This window comes from Mesoplodon mirus, assembly GCF_964341445.2.
Source record: "Mesoplodon mirus genome assembly, chromosome: 5".
Lineage (NCBI taxonomy): Eukaryota > Metazoa > Chordata > Mammalia > Artiodactyla > Ziphiidae > Mesoplodon > Mesoplodon mirus.
In genome coordinates, this window is record NC_138980.1 from 43,580,845 (window position 1) to 43,594,106 (window position 13,262).

Sequence of the window (13,262 nt, forward strand, 5' to 3'; positions counted from 1 at the left end):
CCCCAGACTTCCGGTTCCTGTCCTTGAAATAGGGCCGCAGCCACCATGGAGGAACCGGAGATGCAGCTCAAGGGGAAGAAAGGTGGTGAGGGGCCCCGGGCGGACGAAGGGGTCAGGAACTCGCAAAAGGGCGACGTGACTGGGCGCGGGAGGGGGCCAAGGCGCGGAGGGAGCGTTTGGGAGGTGTGATTGAACTGCCACGAAATCGCGGCTCGGCCGCTGACTAGTTTTGAAACCTTTAGAAAGTCTTTGTGCCTCGATTTTGTCATCTGTAGAATGGAGAGTATAATAGACTCCCTCCCTCCCTCCCCCCATAAAATTGTTGTGATAATTCAGTAACTTGATATTTTTTAAATTAATTAATTTACTTTTGGCTGTGTTGTGTCTTGGTTGCTGTGCGGGCTTTCTCTAGTTGCGGTGAGTGGGGGCAACTCTTACTTGCGGTGCGGAGGCTTCTCACTGCGGTTGCTTCTCTTGTTGCGGAGCACGGGCTCTAGGCGCGCGGGCTTCAGTAGTTGTGGCACACAGGCTCAGTAGTTGTGGCTCACGGGCTCTAGAGCGCAGGCTCAGTAGTTGTAAAACCCGTGCTTAGTTGCTCCGCGGCGTGTGGGACCTCCCCGGAACAGGGCTGGAACCCGTGTCTCCTGCATTGGCAGGCGGATTCTTAACCACTGCACCACCAGGGAGGCCCACCAGGGAAGCCCCCCAGTGAAGCCCCCAGTAATGTGATATCTGTAAAGCATTGGAAGAACGCTTGGGGCGTGGCAGTGGCTGTGTGTATTGTTTCCTTTGTACTTATGCATTTGCATATGTTTACATCGACTTATCAAATATATGTAAATCACATAGTTACAAATTACAAAATGCCACAAGTTATTTTTAAAGTATAAATGTCTTTGTTACTTTATTATATATGTTATTACTAGTTAATTTTTTCTTTTTCTTTTTCTTTTTTTTTTTTTTTACAAATTTATTTGTTATAGTTTGTTTGTTTGTTTTTGGCCGCGCTACCCGGTTTGTGAAATCTCAGTTCCCCCACCAGGGATTGAACCCCGGGCCACAGCAGTGAAAGCCCGGAATCCTAACCACTAGGCCACCAGGCAACTCCCACTAGTTAATTATTTAGAAGTCACAAGTACATGTAATTCCATATCCTTCATAATAGCACTGTAAGGTGTAAGCTACTGTGCTCATTTTCAAAACAAGAAGGCCTAAGAAGGTAAGAGGACACATAGTTTGGAGGTGGCAGGCCGGGGTCTGCCTGAGTCAGGACACCGTGGTGAGCTGGACAAACCCAAACTGGACAGACTCATATACATCCTCCCTTGACTCCCAGACACACGTGGGTTCTCTCCCTCACCAACTACACTGCCCTGCTCAATAGCATGGGATCCATCTCTGTAACAAACCTTGAGGTGAGTACCTTTTTCGTTCCATTTTTGCATATGAGGAAACAGGCTCAGAGAAGCCCACGCCCTCACAAATCAAGTTTTAGGTAAACATGTAACCTAATAAAGAATGAGAATTTTTACATCTGAAACTAACACAACATTGTAAATCAACTGTACTCCAATATAAATTTTAAGAAAAAAATAGAGTAAGATTTTAAGTATAAGGGACATGAACAAAGTGCTGAGGCTGAGAGTGAAGGTGAAGGGACATCTGATTAAGCTTGGTGATTAGGGAAGGCCTTGCTCAGGAGGTGACATTTGAGCTGAGACATGAGGGATTAAGAGAAATGAGGGTTGGGGGGGAGGCAGGCAGTGTCATTGGTGGGATCAACAGGTATGAAGGCCCTGAGCTGGCAAAGTGTTCAGAGCTGTGCTGCAATACAGTAGCTACTGGTCATAGTACTTATGCATATTTAAATTAATTAAAATTAGATAAAATTTAAAATTCAGTTTCTGAGTCACATCAGTCACATTTCAAGTGCTCAGTAGCCATATGTGACTAGTGGCCACCATATTGGGCAGTATAGATTATAGAAACTTTCCGTCATTGCATAAAGTTCTTTTCGACAGTGCTGAGAGTGTCCAAGGACCAGCTAGGAGGCCATTGTGCCTGGGGCAGTGGCTGAGGAGGGCAGAGGCGTGTAACAGCAGGTAGAACAGACAGGACCTTAAGGGCCATGTTTAGGAAGGCAGATTTAATTTCTGGCTGATGGGAGTGTTTCAACAAAGGGAAAGACATATCTGATATGTTCATTAGGAGCTCATGCCATCTGTTTCGTGGGGATTGGATTGTTGGCAGGAGTGGGCGCTGGGAGACCAGGGAGCAGCTGAGTTTGGCATCCAGGTGGGAGACAGCTATGTCTGGACCAGTGAGGGCAGTACAGTGTTAAGAATGGGTGAGTTCTGGGGCTTCCCTGGTGGCGCAGTGGTTGAGGGTCTGCCTGCTGATGCAGGGGACACGGGTTCGTGCCCCGGTCCGGGAAGATCCCACATGCCGCGGAGCGGCTGGGCCCATGAGCCATGGCCGCTGAGCCTGTGCATCCGGAGCCTGTGCTCCGCAACGGGAGAGGCCACAACAGTGAGAGGCCCGTGTACCGCAAAAAAAAAAAAAAAAAAAAAAGAATGGGTGAGTTCTGGGCTTTGTTTTGCGACAGAACAAGCAGGGTCTGCTCATTGATGGGGTAGGAAGGGCAGGGACAACCAGCTGGCTGCTGTTCGTTGAAGCAGACCCTGGGATGAGGATTTGTGTGTAGTCAGCTTACCAAGAGAACCCCACAGAGGAGAGGGGGGAAACAGGACAGGGCTGGGGAGGAAGCTGAGCAAGGAGTGACCTCAGGTAAAATCCTGCAGAAAGAAGCCACAGTCTGTTCCCACAGGGGAGCTCACGGGGATGGGTCACACCTCTTGAGTTGTTCCAACACACAGCGCAGGACGTGGGCTTTCCTACCCCTCGGTGCTCAGTCATGGCTGAGAGCCATCCACCCATGTAAACTTCCAGGCACTTTTGGGTCCGGTAGCCAGTGGGCATCCAAAGAAGAATCTTGGATTTTGTCACTGGGGTAAAAGGGATGTGAGTAGATCTGAGCAGGTTGTAGCAGTGTCCACTGTAAGTGGGTTTGGGAAGGGAAAGATCATGAATTCACTGGACACATTAATGTCATCAAGATTGAGGCCCTGCGCTCTAGAGCCTGCGAGCCATAACTACTGAGCCCACGTGCCACAACTACTGAAGCCCGTGTGCCTAGAGCCCATGTTCCACAAGAGAAGCCACTACAATGAGAAGCCCACGCACCACAATGAAGAGTAGCCCCTGCTCGCCACAACTAGAGAAAGCGCGCACGCTGCAATGAAGAACCAACGCAGCCACAAATATATACATACGTACATACATACATTTATTAAAAAAACAGATTAAGGCCCTTTTGTGACTCCCAGATGGAGTTGTTCGGCCCTGCTGTGACCATCTCCTGCAACCCATCACCGGGGCCACAGGTGACCCAGCCGCTGGGAGGGACACTGGATACTCCTCTCTACTCTGGCTGGACTCACGGGTTGAGCAACCAGGAGTCTGATGCTTTGTCTCCTTGACCCCCTGTCCACCCTACCCTCCCGTCCCACTTTGCCGACTGTCGATCCTGGACCCAGTAACAGACAAGTTCACTGAGAGTGTCTACGTCCTGGCCAACGAGCCATCCGTGGCCCTGTACCGGCTGCAGGAGCACGTGCGCCGCTCTCTGCCCGAGCTGGCCCAGCATAAGGTGAGCCGTCCCTGCCCCAGCCACCGACCTCTCCCAGGGTCTGCATCTTGTGAGCTGGGGCCTACTCTGTTGGTGCAGGAGTCAAGGCTGGGACACCAGCGAGGAGGCACATGGTCACCAGCCCAGATTGGGGCTGGGTGGACAGATCTGGGGCAGATTTGGAAGAAGGGGATAGCAGGGTCTGCATTAGTTGTGACCTGTGTGGTGAGAAGGAGGCAGCCGTGTGAGGGAAGGATATGCCAGGCAGAGAGAACAGCCTGCTCAAAGGCCCTGAGCCGTAGTCGCCATGTGTTCACAGAAAGCCCAGACTGATGAGGGGTGGGAGTAGCAGGAGGAAGATCAGGGGCTGGAGGGGGCTGCCCTCTACAGCCATGGTGATTGGTGTTTGGGTGCTGGGAGGATGGAGGTAGCAGCCACCCCTGCTAATAGCCCCCAACCCCTCCCCCACCCCGCAGGCTGACATGCAGCGGTGGGAGGAACAGAGCCAGGGAGCCATCTACACGGTGGAGTACGCCTGCAGGTGAGCGCCACAGCCTCTGCGCTGCCACGGCTGCCCTGTTATGCCCCGGGTGTTCAGGGGCATCTCAGCCGGCTGCCCGTGAGCCTTGCCCTGCGGAACCCGCCTGAGTAGAGGCATGCGGATCTGGACTCACCTGGCCACAGGACAAAATTCCAGCCCAAACCTGTGCTGCTCGCTATTTGACTGATGCCCGTGTGTCTCAGGCAGGCTTCTTCCCGGCCCTCAGTCCCTCCCCATCTGTCACAGGAGGGGCTGATAAGGACTCCAGGAGGTGCCTCAAGGGGCCAGTGTTTCCCACCCACTGTCGGGACCACAGACTGGCTAGTGGGGTGGATGGCAGCTGGGGGGGAGGGCCAAAACATGAACATGACAGTTTATTTTTAAAATTTTATTTCTTTCCAGTTTTTTATCTTGTGGTAAGATGCAAATACATCATCTTAACCATTTTTAAGTGTACAGTTCAGTGGTATTAAATACACTCATAATGCTGTGCAACTATCCCCACCATCCATCTCCAGAATTCTTTTCTTCTTGCAAAACTGCAACTCTGTCCCCATTAAACACTAACTCCCTATTCCCCGCCCCCCATTCCTGGCACCCACCATTCTGCTTTCTGTCTATTCTAGGGACCTCACATAAGTGGAATCATACAGTATCTGTCTTTCTGAGACCATATTCTTTCACTTACCTTAATGTTTTCAAGGTTCATCCATGTTGTAGCATGTGTCAGAATTTCCTTCCTTTTTTAGGGCTGAATAATATTCCATCATATGGATGGACCACATCTTGTTTATCCATCATCTGTTGATGGACATTTGGGTTGCTTCCATATTTTGGCTACTATGAATAAAGCTTCTGTGACCGTGGGTATACCATTTATTATTTTTGTTTGTTTAAGTTTCTCTAAATATCCAGATTTTTTTTTTTTTTGCAGTACGCGGGCCTCTCACTGTTGTGGCCTCTCCCGTTGCAGAGCACAGGCTCCGGACGCGCAGGCTCAGCGGCCATGGCTCACGGGCCCAGCCGCTCCGTGGCATGCGGGATCTTCCTGGACCAGGGCACGAACCTGTGTCCCCTGCATCGGCAGGCGGACTCTCAACCACTGCGCCACAAGGGAAGCCCAATATCCAGATTTTTTAACCCCAAGTGAAAGACGTGCCTGAGAATAAAAAGCAGTAGTTGGTGTTTCTTCCCATTGTTGCAGCTTTGCCGGCCTTGCCTCCTGTGCTCCTGTTGGTTGTGTTTCCCATGACTGTATTTCATGACCTGGCTTGTTCCGTTTGCTTTAGGAGTTGGCGACTTTAATTAGGAGTGCTGTTTGCCCCTGGCTTGGGCAGTGGGTTGTCTTGGTGGAGGCTGGATACTCCCCAGCAGCTCTCGTCCGTGGCACTGTGCAGTTTGCCTGCCTGTTTCTGTTGTGTGGTCGAAGGTTCCTTGACAGGAAGTCGTGCCGCTCGGAGTTCTGCCTTCACCAGCCTTGGCCCTTCCGCTGGTGACCCAGACAGATCGCATCTTCCTGAGGATGGTGGTCACAGACACCCTCCTTAACTCCAGGAAAAGTAGAAAAGAAATGGGAGTTTTTCTCGCAGCTGCTGAATAGTTCCCAGACAGCCCAGAGTTCATCAGAAAGATCCAGGTTCAAGGAAGAACAAATCAAAGTCTGTACTTTCTCCCAATTCCTCTAGCTGTGCTATCCAGTGCAGGAGCCCGGATCCCAGATGGCTGTTTACACTTAAATTTTAATGAAATAAAATGAAAGATTCAGCTCCTCAGTCTCATGAACCATATTTCAAGTGCTTAGCAGCCCTGGGCTAGGCAGGGGGCCAGTCTGCTCCGAGCTCTGAGCACTTCTCTTTAGTGAGATGTGAATTTCTCTAATGCTGAAAGACTGTTTCCTTTACGGACATGAAAGTGCCTTTTTAGTTGTCGAAATACTTTGTGCAGCGTTAACGGTTGGTGTAAAACTGAAAGATATTAAAATGGTATATTGGTTGGGGTGAACTTTTCAGTAGTGAGCTTATGTTAGATAGCTTTTTATCATGGCGGATGGGCACTAGGAAAGCTGACTACATTTGGTGGTGTCAGATGAGCAAGTTAACAGAGCGGCCAACAGCCAACGCTCCCGCCTTTTCATCTCATAGCCATAAGCAGGTCCCTGACTGATAATAAATGGGCGTGATCTCTTTGTCTTTAACAGAAGGACTTTAAAACGATCCTCTGGGCTTCCCTGGTGGCACAGTGGTTGAGAGTCCGCCTGCTGATGCAGGGGACACGGGTTCGTGCCCTGGTCCGGGAAGATCCCACATGCCGCGGAGTGGCTAGGCCTGTGAGCCATGGCCGCTGAGCCTGCGCGTCTGGAGCCTGTGCTCCGCAATGGGAGAGGCCACAACAGTGAGAGGCCCGCGTACCACAAAAAAAAACAAAAAAAACCCCGACCCTCTTATTTTTACTGCAGGTGTCGTTGCACAGGCAACTTTCTGGCGTTAGCAAGGCCCTGCGTGGCTTGGTGAATATGTTCCTGTAGTGCTGTTGGAAGGGACATTTTCATTAGACATCCATCAATGTGGCTTCAACACCAGAGCTTAGCACAGCTTTGCAGTAGTGCCCCTCTAATGGCGATGAGTCTAAACTCACCTCTAGAGCTTTTCACAGTCCAGTTGACAAGCTTCCTTCAGAGGCAGGAATAGATTACCTAAGAGGAAAGCAAGATATTTTTGAGGTCACTGTTGCATGCTTATAGCTCCTTCAAAGCATTAGATAGTCTAGCAGCCATTAAGCGAAAGTTGCATGTTGCCATCCAGTGCTCTGTTGCATATGGAAATCTAAACTTTAAGCCCACAGTGAGCCCTCAGGGAGGCCCATGGAATCCTCCAGGTGCCTGATGAATGCTGGCCCGCACAGGCATCCGCTGAGCTGTGGTTGGGGGGCGAAGAGAACGTGGTGCCGCTGACTGGATCTATCCCATTTCAGCGCCGTGAAGAACCTTGTCGACAGCAGCATCTACTTCCGCAGCGTGGAGGGCCTCCTCAAACAGGCCATCAGCATCCGAGACCACATGAACGCCACAGCCCAGGGCCACAGGTAGTTCCCGGGACCGCCCGCCCCTGCTGCTCTCAGCCTGCTTGCTGTAAGGACCTTCGCTGCTCAGCCAGGAGCTGCCACTTCTCGCTCCTTAGACAACTCCCTCTCTTCATCTCACGGTGGCCGGTGACTTCCTTTCATCCTTTGGCGTCTGTAGTGGGAGAGTTCAGTCACTCGGCACCCAGCTCCTGAGCTCTGCTGTGTGCCTGGCCCTGGGCTGGGTGCTGGGGACATGGTAGTGACCAAGACAGGTGTGCTCATAGCTTCATGGGGAGACACACAGCAACCAGGTAAACACGGAACACACAAGAACATTTCAGACACATGTGAAGGAGGAAAAGGGCTGTGGGGGCCTCTCTGGGGAGGCGGCAGAGGTGTGAGCAGAGGCTTGAACAATCTGCAGACAGAGATGACCTGGGGTTGGTGCTCCAGGCAGGGCGGTGGCAGGGCAAAGGCCCGGGGCCTGGTGAGCTGGGTGTGTTGGAGGAACATGTGAGGCGGGTGTGGCTGCCGTGGGTGAGCGAAAGGGAGACGGGTTCGGAGGGTGGGCAGGGGCCTCGAGGGCAGCTGGGAGAGCGCCCGGAGCTGAAAGAGGCTTTGAGCCAATGACCAGACGGTCTAAAAATGAAAACTACTTACAGTTCTTACATACCGGGGAGAGAGTTTTTGGAGAAGTAGCTCTTTTTGTTTTGGTTTTCATTATAACTTAATAAACACACATGTAAACACATACACACGTGCTATAAGCCATCACTCGACCTTGAGATGTGTCTGGCTCCTGCAGTGTGGGGTTCTGGTATGCCTGTCCCCAACCAGGCACTTAGAAAGAAAAAAAAACTGTTGCTGCCTGTGATAATTGAGACAAAAGAACTGTCAAAACCAAAAAAGCCTTAAAAACAAAAAACAAACAACAACAACAAAAAACCAAAAAGCCTTATGTGTAAGAAGGGATATGCAGCAACCTGCCCTCTGAGGGTAGCGTGAGGGCTTCATGATGGTTCACTTGCACTAAATAACCATCTGGCTCTGGCTGCTCTGCCCCTGGTAGGTGACAGCCATTGGGACTGGATTTCACTGCGTCAAGCCTTGCACAGTGCCGTACACAGAGTAGGGCCTCAAAAACCATAGCTTTTACTTTTAACTCAGTTTCCCAGCTGCTTCCAAAAGCCCTGCTTCTGCCTGCTGTTGCGAAAATGCAACGTGCCTCTGAAAGACACCAGTAGCAGCTTGCGTAGTAGCTACTCACCTGCTATTGCGTCTCTTTGCAAGCCCCGGGGGTTTGAAGCTCCCAGTCCTACATGAGACCCAGGCATGACATCTGAAGTGGGTGACTGGTCCCATTTTTACAGAGGATGCCCTGAAGGCTCAGGCCAGAGGTCTTGGGGGACTGGAGTGTGCCCCAATGCACAATCCAGCCTAGCCGAGCAGGCCTCATGGCCTCTGACCTCAGCCTCACGGATGCTGCACATGTTTTGTTCCAGCCCCGAGGAACCGCCCCCGCCCTCTTCAACCTGATCCCGGAAGAGACTTGGAGGTGCTTTGGCCCCTCTGACTCAGGTCAGTGCCAAGTGGGGCCATAAGCCTCTCTGTGCTCCTTGCTCTGAACTAACCCACGCTCTCGGCATCCAAGAACGGACCTACTTGACTAACCACTCGAGTTTTCTCCCTGGGCTTGTAGGATGGTTTTATCCATGGGAGGCTAGAGGGTAGCGGCACCTTGTGCCCTCTGCTGCTCAGGGCTATTGTCAGCCCATCTCCCTTGTGCTTTCTCTGTCATCTTCCTGCCCCTTATCCAGGCCACAGGCCCTGTCCTGATCCCAAGGACCCCTGCCCCCTAAGGCAGAGGGGAGCCCCATTTTCCATACCCTTCCACATGCCAGCTGCTTGCTTTACCCAAACACATTGTCTCAGGCAGAGCCCAGCAGGACTGTTATTCACCGAGCTCTGGATTCATCATTCTACTGCTGACCTGCTGTGTGACCCTGAGCAAGTCCCTCCCCACTCTGGTCTCTGCTTTTCCCTTCTGTCAGAGTGCTTCATTAGGTGCAGCTGCATACAGTGATGTGTATTGTAGCAGTCAGCTACTGCTGCATGACAAACTATCCCAAAACTTAGTGGCTTATGACACCAATCATTTGCCTGCTTACGGTCGTGCAGTTTGGGTTGGACTCAGCCAGGCAGTTTTGCTTGTCTCACCTGGGTGCTACTTGTGGCTCTTGTGGGAGCTTGATGGGGCCAGATAGTCAGAAGTAGCCTCATATCTGGCCCTTGATCAGTGCTGTCTGCTGCTGGTGGGGAGGGGGGTGTCTGGTCCTCCACGTGGCCTCTCCAGCAGGACAGCCCAAGCTTCTCCTGGTGGTTGGGCGCCCTGTGTGCACGTGTTCATCCAGCCTTCCCTTGCTTCAGTTATGGCTGTCCCATTGGTCAAGGCCAGTCACATGACCAGGACCAGATGGGCGAGGACTGCAGGAGGGCTTCAGTACTGGGAGGTGTGGTTGACCATCTGAGGAGAGCATGGCACCAAGAAAGGCCTAGTGTTTTGTTATTCTGTGCTCATGCAGGGCAGACACAGGCAGATTGGAGGTACCCAAGGCACTGACTGAGCCCGCAGCTTGTGTAGCTCTCACAGCCCCCTGCTCATTTGCTGTGGTTGTGCTCTGTGCTGTGGAAGTCTTCTCAGAGGGTCAAGGGAGGCGTGGGAGGGGACAGGGCCCCCACAGCTCCTAGAGCAGCAGCCCTGAGAGCCAAGAGGCAGGAGAGTTCATGGGTGTGCAGTCAGAGTTCTTACCGGGCACTTGCTATGTGATGGGCTTAGCTCTGGGCATAGGGGTGATGAGGAATCCCACAGACTGTGGGGTCACTTGGGGGACATCTGGGAGGGCCTGCAGCAAGAGGGGCTGCCAAGGGGGTCAGCAACCCACCCCATTTCCCCACCCAGTGTTGCCCACCAGCCTGGACCCACACCCCAAAATCTCCCCCATCCTATCCCCTGTGCCCTGGTGCCTCCCACCCTCAAGCCTCAAAGATGCTGCCCTCTCCACCCGTCCACAGTCAGTGTGTTTCTCCTGCTTCTGCCTGGAGCCTCCAGGCAAGCCGTGAACATCCTGGGTCATCTGCTGTCCCTTTACTGCTACTGCTGCGCCCCCTCAGAACAAACTGCTCTGTGGCTCCGCCCGATGCCACCTGGGTACCTACAGACCCCGCTCTGCTCCCCAGAATTGCCGCCCCACTCCCTACCTCGGAGCCTCCACTCCCACTTCTCCCCAGACTGCTCCCCCCCAAGGGTTGTTGGTGACCTTCACAGGGTCAAGTCTTGGCCTCCCCTGCTTCTCCAGGCCACGGGCTGTACACACGCCTCATCTTACAGAAGAGGAAACTGAGGCTCAGAGAGGCGAGAGGCAGGGTCACCACCCGTGACCGGAAATGCCAGGATTCACACCCAGACCCTCTAACTCCCAGTGCTTCACCTCTTCCCTCAGCCTCGCCCAGGATTTTCCTCAGACGCCACCTCATCAGGGCTACCCTGCAGCCCTAGGGGTCTCTCAGACTTGGCCTTGACTCACCTCTTGCCCCCCAGCCCGACCAAAGCTTGGACCCTTGGACACAGCCTTGTGAGACTTGGCAGGGACAGAAGACCAAGTAAGTGTGGCCAGCGCATTCCTCTCGCTCTTGCCTGGAGCCTCTGGGCCAGCCATGAATGTCCTGAGACGAGGCTTTGCTGCCTCTGGATTCTTACCCACCCCCACTGACCATGGACACAGCTATGGCCCCTCGGACCAATAACTGCCACCATGACAATCCTGATCATGCACCTGCTGTGTGCCCAGATCTGTGCTGGGGGCTTCACAAGGGTCATCTTTCATCCTCAGCCCTATAAGGCAGATGTCACCCAAATGCAGATGGGAAAAGAGAGGCTCCGAGAGGTGGCATTATTTGTGTGAGATCACACAGAGAAGAGTAGACCCCGGCCTAGTTTGGTCCCAGCCCTGCCTCTGACATGCTATGTGACATGGGTCTGGCACCGACCCTCCCTGGTGCTACCTTTCTCCATCTCAACAAGGAAGGCTGGACTGGACCTTCTCTACAGGCTGAGGCAGGCATTCGTGTACCTGCCTGCCTGGACTGCATTCTGCCTTGAGCAGGAATGCCCACCTCAGGCTCAGGCCATAAGGAGAAGCCACCCTAACTCCAGGGGTGGATGTGGGACCCTGGCCTGGCTAGTCAGAGCCCCCCATCTCCCAGGTGATTGGTTTGAGATGGGCATGCGATCCAATGAGAGGTCTTCCCTGAGGATTTTGCTGGAAAAGTACCATCTTCCTTCTGGGGTTGGTGAGCTCAGCAGATGGACCAGGGGACCTGAGAACATTGCCTGGGGCCCTGGATCCAGCTGTACCTGACACTAGAAAATCTCAATTCTTCAGTTTCATGAGTCCCTAAAATTACTGTATTTGCCAAAATTGCTTTGAGTCTGTTTCTGCTGACTTGAGAAGAGCCCACGCTGATCTGATCCCTGCGAATTCCAAGCCTGGGAGATCATGGCCCATGGTTTGTACACCTCCGAGGCCAGCTGTGTGCCAACAAAGTGCCCAGCAAAATGTATAAGGAAGAGCAGAATGGAGTTGTCGAGGGTAGAGCCAGGGTGGGTCCCAGGCTCACTGCTCTGGGAGGATCCCCCAGCTTGGCCCAGAGAAGTGGTTGGGAGAGAGGGGTGGCAAAGGCCAAGGGCACCCTAGCAGAGACAGAGAGGGTCCTGGTGGGGTATCAGGGCTGTGGAGGGGCCTGAGGGCCTGGGAGTAGGTTCAGGAACACAAGAGGTATTAATAATTGCCTCCCACCACCAGGAAACAGGGTCAGCCCTCTCTCACCTCCCCTGGGGTGTACTGGGGGCCTGTGTGCCACCATCCTGCCTTCCCCCTGCCCCAGCTCAGTTGAGGGGGAGGGAAGAGCCTCAGGTTCACACTATTTTAGGCCCTGCCTGGTGTGTAGCCCCCACAGAGTCACTCTCCCTCTCTTCGCCCACTCTGAAGGCACCTCTCGTCCATCTCTCCTACCATGCAGCCATGTATCCATCAAACATTGACCGTTCTCTCTGAGCTAGGCCCTGCCTGACCAGGGGATGCCCTGGTGAGCCAGACAGACCAACCCTGGCTCCAGGGCTCAGACCCGCTGGACAGACGGGCAGCTAAGTGAGGTAATTGCGTGTATCCCAGAGGCAGCCTTGGATGGCTCAGGCGCTGTGAGCTAGTGGGGGGCAGTCATGAGGTGCCCTAGACCTTCCGAGGGCTCCCTGTCACCCACGGCTCCTGAACACGACCTTAGCCAAAGACTAATAGTACTCTCAGAGAGGTCTGTGCAGGACTGTGGGTTGTTAGATGCCCCACCACCCCAAATCCTGGGGCTCACGGAGGTGCTGGTTGTTTGCCCGCCCTTTGCGTGGCCGGCTCGCCTTTCATGCCTGGCGAACGTCCGTCCCCTGCCGGCCGCAAGGGGGCGCAAGAGGCAAAGCCTTGGCCGGGCACTCCGCCTCCAAGCTGTTCTTAGCCCCTGATTCAAGCCCCTGTCCCCAGTCTTGGCCGATCCTGAAGGGTGCATCGTGACCCTCCGCCCTTTTTCACTTTATACGTTCTTGCTTCCATTTTCTAGAAAGCGAACTAAGGCTCCGCAAGGCCAGATTACCCAGTAACACCTCGCATCTGCCTCCACGCTCTGGCCGACTTACCCCCTCCCCCCACCCCCGGAGTGAAGGGTGTGGGCATGCCCAGACCTGGCTCACTAAGACTTGCTCCCAGAAATAGGTGGGCAGCCAGGAGAGCGACAGGGAACTCCCCGTGCCACGGGGCATTCAAGTAGGGAGCCTAGCACCCATGGGTGGGGGTAACCTGGAAGGGCTCCCTGGGTTAAGTGTTGGAACTGTCCCCCCGCCCCAACCAGTCTCCTTCAAATTTGTGCATG

General features: G+C 53.4%; 2 protein-coding genes across 5 annotated transcripts in view; both read left to right on the forward strand.

The window, feature by feature from the left end:
* On the forward strand, nucleotides 1–11,767 carry BORCS8 (BLOC-1 related complex subunit 8). 3 transcript variants are annotated; one of them, XM_082622239.1, is made up of 6 exons: nucleotides 1–82; nucleotides 3,597–3,709; nucleotides 4,165–4,229; nucleotides 7,200–7,310; nucleotides 8,792–8,867; nucleotides 10,790–11,767. In XM_082622239.1, the coding sequence occupies exons 1-5, from the start codon at nucleotides 46–48 to the stop codon at nucleotides 8,823–8,825; spliced, it is 360 nt and encodes a 119-aa protein (XP_082478365.1). In that variant the 5' UTR covers nucleotides 1–45; the 3' UTR covers nucleotides 8,826–8,867; nucleotides 10,790–11,767. The 3 variants fall into 3 exon arrangements, with proteins under 3 accessions (XP_082478365.1, XP_082478366.1, XP_082478364.1); XM_082622240.1 differs by lacking the exon at nucleotides 10,790–11,767 and adding an exon at nucleotides 10,646–10,782; XM_082622238.1 differs by lacking the exons at nucleotides 7,200–7,310; nucleotides 8,792–8,867; nucleotides 10,790–11,767 and adding an exon at nucleotides 5,164–5,995.
* The window catches only part of MEF2B (myocyte enhancer factor 2B), a 23,886-nt gene continuing 21,444 nt past the window's right edge, over nucleotides 10,821–13,262 (forward strand). The window contains exon 1 of one of the 2 annotated variants that reach the window (XM_082622184.1): nucleotides 10,821–10,949. The gene's annotated coding sequence lies outside the window, so the exon portion shown is untranslated. The remainder of the gene's footprint in view (nucleotides 10,950–13,262) is intronic. The other variant, XM_082622185.1, reaches the window with a different exon arrangement.

What these genes read in the sequence shown, in the direction of transcription:
- BORCS8 (XM_082622238.1), top strand. Translation starts at nt 46, where the DNA reads ATGGAGGAACCGGAGATGCAGCTCAAGGGGAAGAAAG. An exon ending in GCAGCTCAAGGGGAAGAAAG is followed by an intron (nt 83 to 3,596) that starts GTGGTGAGGGGC and finishes TCCTGGACCCAG; the next exon opens with TAACAGACAAGTTCACTGAG. An exon ending in CCGAGCTGGCCCAGCATAAG is followed by an intron (nt 3,710 to 4,164) that starts GTGAGCCGTCCC and finishes CCCACCCCGCAG; the next exon opens with GCTGACATGCAGCGGTGGGA.